Genomic DNA, 6,221 nt, shown 5'->3' on the forward strand with positions numbered 1-6,221 from the left:
AAGAATGAAAGCAACAGCTTTGCATCACATACCATCGTCTCCCCATGACTACGGCAACCTGTTTCAAGCGGTCTCAAATCCGGCAGCCGCAGCACTACTTCTTCGGGCTACGGAAAATACCCAAGAACGCCGAAATGTGGAAGATGCAGAAACCATGGGGTAGTGAGCGCTTTGAAGGGTCACAAAGGATATGGTCGTTGGAAAGACTGCCTCTGTGCAAAGGGCACTTTGATTGCTGAAAGACAAAGAGTAATGGCAGCGCAGGTAATACCCACAGTGTAAAGTAAACCAAATAAAAAAATTTGCAAAGTAGGATATACATGGTTGCTTATGAAGATTACATTCAAAGTAGAACTATGAATAAAAACAAAAAGAAATTTAGGAATATTTTATATCCTCTGTTTTGAAATCTGTCTAAATCAGAATAAATTATTAATGTACAGCAAAAGTTCAAAAGTTTGTTCTTAATAGCGTATTCTTTAAATATGGAAATTTTTTTTAAAACAGAAATTGTTTTATCTTTTAATTAATATTACCCTAATATAGCTTGCTTTAAGACGTCAGCAAGCCCAAGAGGAAAATAACACACGAGAACTGCAACTGCTCTACTACTTTATTGAAAATGAAATTCACAACAAAGCCAGCAGCGACCCGTTATCATCATCAGGTGCGTCGTCTTCGCGTGTTTTTCAACTTCCCTGGTCAGTTTTTGTAACTGTAAGATATGACTTGAACCTTAAACGCGTTGTTATTTAAAAGTCATCACAATACGTACGTTGGTAGGCGCGAAACGTGCGAGATACGACGATTATATCTCAAATGATTGCAATGGAAGTTACGGTTTCGTGTCGTCATCACCGGTACATCAGCAACAACCGCACTTGGACAACAGCTCGGCCAAATCTGTTCATTCGGACAGCGATCAAAATGGCGACACGGAGAGAAAGTCCGACGTCACTCGCTCACCGCGATCGGACGACCCTAGGAAGAGTCCTCCTTCTGGTATGAGTGAAAACAGCTCACCGGCGTACAATGAAAGTCGATATAATCCTGAAAAACCTCACGCGAGTCAGGGGCCTGCATTGGATATCGACGAATCGCCAGAAAAGCATTCCCTTCTGTCACGAACTGACTCAGCTGACCAGGCCAGTGACGTAACCGAAAATCAGCTATACGATTCAAGCCAACTAACACAAACGCAAAACCAAGATGCAACAAGGTAATTTCAATTAACTAAATTACTGTATAAAGTCAAGTTAATCTGTAAATATTAAGTCCATATAATTCGCTCTAAGTTATAATTATAATAAATCTAAATAAATAGAAACCCAGAAAGTATATCGGGTTTTTTCATACAGTGGCGGGTTTGAGATGTTATGTCGAGTTTTTCCCAAACACAACGCGTCGCAATTATCTTCAATTTTAAAAAACTGCAACGGCGATGTGGTGAAAGCAATACAAAAGGTAATTACAGTATATTTATAGCATCGAATGTGGGTAGTAAAAATTAGCACGAAACTACCTGTAAAACGTCGCGCACTACTTTAACATTTCAATATTTTCTTTGTTTTTTCAAACATTTATAAGTCATATGTTTCATCATCCCACAGGTGTTAAAATTTGAAGATGAAATCGCAAAATCTTCACCACATTTGGGATCACCGAGAGACAACGCAACAAATTCTCATGTTCAGTTAAATTACACACGTGATAGCGCACGAGATCCCATTAACCTATCTCAACAAAGCGGTATGTTTTTGTCCTAAAAATAGCAACAGTGCGCCATAAAGATTGATAGAGGGTAATAATTAGGGCAAGTTTTTGTTGCACTAAAAACGTGAGAAAGTTGCATTTATTTTTAACAAAAGTTGCAGTAAAAAGTTGCATTTATTTTTAACAAAAGTTGCAGTAAAAAGTTGCATTTATTTTAGACCGCCGAAAATTCATTTTTTTGCCGGTACGCAGCAAGAAAATAACGCTCAACAATAACTCAAATAACTGAACAATAACTCAAATTTAAACGATAGTGAATTAATCAAGCGATCTATTTACATATAGTGCCAAATATTTCCACACATTGTCTGGGGAGAAATGGCGATCGTTTGCCAACAGTTTGCGTAGCATGCTAAAACTTCGTTCCACAGAGCATGAAGTTGCTTGGCAATTTAACAATTTGGTATAGAGTTCTGGACTGATGTTTGGTCGGGTCATTTCCACAATTGCTTTTAGATCACTGTTCAGTTCAAATCGATGATCCAAATACAATTTTATTCCAGATATATTATATTATATTTACGTTTTGCGCAATACTTGATAAAAGTTGCAGTAAAAAGTTGCATGAAAAAATGAAAAAAGTTGCAAAAAGTTGCAATACAAAATTCCTACAAACAGCTTAAAACATCATTCTACGTAAATTGTGAGTATTTAGGAAGCTGCCGGAAGCTGTAAAAAAAAGTTGCAAAAGTTGCAAAAACTTGCCCTAGTAATAATATTAATATTTTTTTCCTTCTTTTATAGCTGGAAGCTGCAACACGAGCCCTCATCCAACCATTGATGGTGACGCAATATCACCAGGCACACCTCCCATCGGTGATTTGTCGCAAGCCTACAAGTTCCAACAGGGTTCAATGGGTGCACCAGCACTGGATGCTCGAACCGCATTTTATCCTTTTGTAAACGGTTCGCTAGCAGGCAACTCCTTTTCAGCGCACACTGCAGGAAAAATTCCAACGACTAACTTTAATGGGGCGTTTAAGCTGGGCCAATTCAGCAATTCCTCAATAAGATCACGTTATCCATTGCCGGGACAGATGCCGATGTCGTGCTTGGGAAATCTTTCCCCGTTTCCATCATCTTACGGCCAACACCCCGCCATCCGATGACTCTTTGGCGGAGTTTCTCCTTACGGATCGTCTTCATTTATGCCTTCTCTTACCGCCGCCGCAGCTGCCCGCCCCAGACACCATTTCCTACGATACTAACCCTCAATTCTAAGGGCGCTTTCAGCCCTAACCCAAACCCGTCATATACATGGAGTCATTTTTCCAGATGCGACCGGTCATAAAGTTCTAACCCTGAACATTTAGAAACCGGTATTGTCTTTATTTTAGAGCCTAAGGAACTATCTTTCAGGCCGTAATGCAAAAAAGCCGTAAGCCTAAAAACTTTTTCATTCAAATGGACAGCTCAGACGATCAGAAAAGGCCGAGCCCATTGAAAAAGTTGGCGTACCATTTCGGTCGATATGGAATTGCAGTACCCCAAAAAACAGTTTCACGATGGAGAACTTGTCCAGACACCATTTCCTACGATACTAACCCTCAATTTAATTGGAAATGCTCATGATTTTTACTGTTATTGTTTACATATCTTATTGTATGATCATCGCCATGGTAATATAGCCTACGTACGGTAATTAGCAACTACCACTGCAAGCATTTAATATAATCAGTTAATCACTAAAAAATAATATCGTGTTTGTAACGAACCACGACAGCATTCGAAAATATAAATTAGGCAGCGATAGTATTTCTTACAAACAAAATAAAATACTACTAACTGTTTGACTTGTAAACGCAATAGCTTGGTATAAAACTTAAACATACCACGATAATAACTCAACTGATAAATAGCAATTTAACTCACATTTAAAATAGGTGGACCATCGATCGTACACAACATGTCCAACAGTTCCACTTGGTGGATGGGTTGTATTTATCATGGCGAGATCGACATTTAGACGCTATATATCGCCGGTCCTGTACTCGAACCAGTACAGGTAACGTATTAATGGTCCAGGTTGATCGTCGTTGTCTAAATCTTCTTCGAAAAAAGTGACGGCAAAAGGATTGCTGACGTAACCATGGAAGCAGGACGTAGTACTGGGCAATAGCACCTATGGAATTCGGCGAAAACAGATGACTATTTAAATCTAGCAATATCTTACAGACCGTTGTAAATAATCGTATTCTATAATTGCACCACTTTAAGAGACAAGAATTAAGCTAAGCTGCAAGACAACAAGTAAATTAAGACAAAAGCCTAAAAAGGAAACTGGTATACTTTGTGTCTATCCACCATTCGCTGGGGTTTATATAACAAATCTTGCAACGTGTGAACTGAACAGACAGTTGTAATAAATAATCGTATTCTTTGAGAGACAAGCTAAGCTGAGCTTTAAGAATTAAGCTAAGCTGCAACACAACACCAAGTAAAATTAAACAAAAGCATAAAAAGGAAACTTATGGTTTTTGAAAATAGGATGTTTTTGGGACTATTTTTACCATTAACTTACTTCGACCAAAACGTTTAAGTACATTTTATTGAAAGTTTCATGCAAAAAGTTTGAAAATATTACTTTTCCTTTGCTATATATTACTGTAAATTAGACATGGTATAATAATACAGTTGTAAAAATATTACGGAATACAGTGAATATAAACATTTTATATCAACAATATTCCTTTCATTGTTTTCGCCGAATTTACTTGGTGTCTGGACCTATAGTTATTTAAGTAAAGTTCAGTTTTAGAGTTCTTGCTAAACGCGAGGTAACTTGCACTACGCGATAGCTATCAGTGCAATTGTTTAAAAACTTAGCAGGAAGCGTTTATACATACATATTTCACCAAAAGTAGGTCACCCGAATCGTGGTCGAAAGATGGCTAACAACGCAAGTTAAGATTAAGCGACGAGCGACGAGGTTTCATAACAGATCTTGCTAACTGATTCATTTTGCCGATGACATCATGACAAGACAGAAAATTCCTCAACTCCACAGAGCCACAAGAGAGGATATGGTGACCTGCGGCTTAGCTTTTCCAAGTACATCCCTTCAAACAGCGAACACGTTGCAGAAGTGGAAGCGGTGTTCTCAATTCGGAATTCCAAATAGATTCCTCAGAGAAGATACCGTTTCCACGGAAACTGCTATCTACCAACCAAACAGGTATAACAAAAACGCATTTTTCCGAAAATCTTGATTAAGAAATGCTCAACATGACGATTTTATTGGTTACAGTAATTAAACAACAAATTTTGCGCGACAGGAACGCGATTATTTTGGAAGATGAGGTTTGCAGCAGAAAAACAATAATTAATTAATTGTTTAGACTTTAGAACCTAGAAGAAACGAAATTTCAAGTTAGCAACAGAAAGATGAAAATCACCATGATTGCTACTGGAAAGTCGTTCCAATTCCCTTGCGTCTTAGCACATTCTTATCGAAATCATATTTTTAATGGCCGGCTATTTAAAAGTAACTTTGCAAACATTGAGGCGCGACAGGAACGCGATTATTTTGGAAGATGAGCTTTGTAGCAGAAAACAAATATTTAAATAATTCAGCATTCATCACGATATAAGCATTGACGAAGAAGACCCAAAAAATAGGCCTGAGATCATCAGCTTTTATAACAAGACAAAGATTGGTTTTGACTTGGTTGACCAAATGGTTCAAACATATATTTGCAAACGACAAACCCGCCGATGGCCTCTAGTTCTCTTTTACAATCTGCTCGACATCGCAGCTCTCAATGAATATACCATATTCAGACAAGTATATCCTGATTATCAGAGTGGACAAGGTTCAAAGCGACGAGGTTTCATAACAGATCTTGCTAACTGCCTCATTTTGCCGCACATGATGACAAGACAGAAAATTCCTAAGCAAGTTAATCTGGCAAATGGCTACAAATATTTTGCTTCGTGCAATTTGATACCCGTATTTATTGCGAGATACATTTGGTAAATGTTAATTCGTGCAATTTCATATCCGTATATTTTTCGAAATACATTTGGTAATAGTTACTTCGAGCACATTTGTACCCATGCGAATTATAACTTACTGATTGTCATTATTCTCGGACATGTTTGGCTTTTGTTTTCTTTCACACATAGAAATCAAAAACAGCATTGAAAAGCTGAAGGTATTTTAAATTATCTTCCATTCATACTTGATAGGTGGTCGAAATTATAGTAGAACTTACGGACACTTTTTCTTCTTATTTAAACCAGTATTAGAAGATCCTTAATGTGACCTTAATCAGCAATCGCAAAACTTACCAATCAAACTTTTTATTTTTCTCTAGTTTATTTATTCCGTTTAACCATTACTGGCCGAAATATGAAAATAATTCCAATTAACTTTTCCGGCAAAATTGATTGAAAAATACCCTTCCGAGGAAATTGAACATTGTAATGTGGTTTTCATGCAACAGGTA

The 6,221-nt window shown here is 37.5% G+C and overlaps 1 protein-coding gene across 1 annotated transcript; it reads left to right on the forward strand.

Annotated features, from left to right (window-relative positions):
* The first annotated feature begins 252 nt into the window (after nt 1-252).
* Nucleotides 253-2,882, forward strand: LOC143444219 (doublesex- and mab-3-related transcription factor A2-like). Its single transcript, XM_076943379.1, has 6 exons — nt 253-264; nt 547-667; nt 784-1,219; nt 1,359-1,464; nt 1,611-1,749; nt 2,518-2,882. The coding sequence occupies exons 1-6, from the start codon at nt 253-255 to the stop codon at nt 2,880-2,882; spliced, it is 1,179 nt and encodes a 392-aa protein (XP_076799494.1).
* Nucleotides 2,883-6,221: the final 3,339 nt, after the last annotated feature.

This window comes from Clavelina lepadiformis, chromosome 1, assembly GCF_947623445.1.
Source record: "Clavelina lepadiformis chromosome 1, kaClaLepa1.1, whole genome shotgun sequence".
Lineage (NCBI taxonomy): Eukaryota > Metazoa > Chordata > Ascidiacea > Aplousobranchia > Clavelinidae > Clavelina > Clavelina lepadiformis.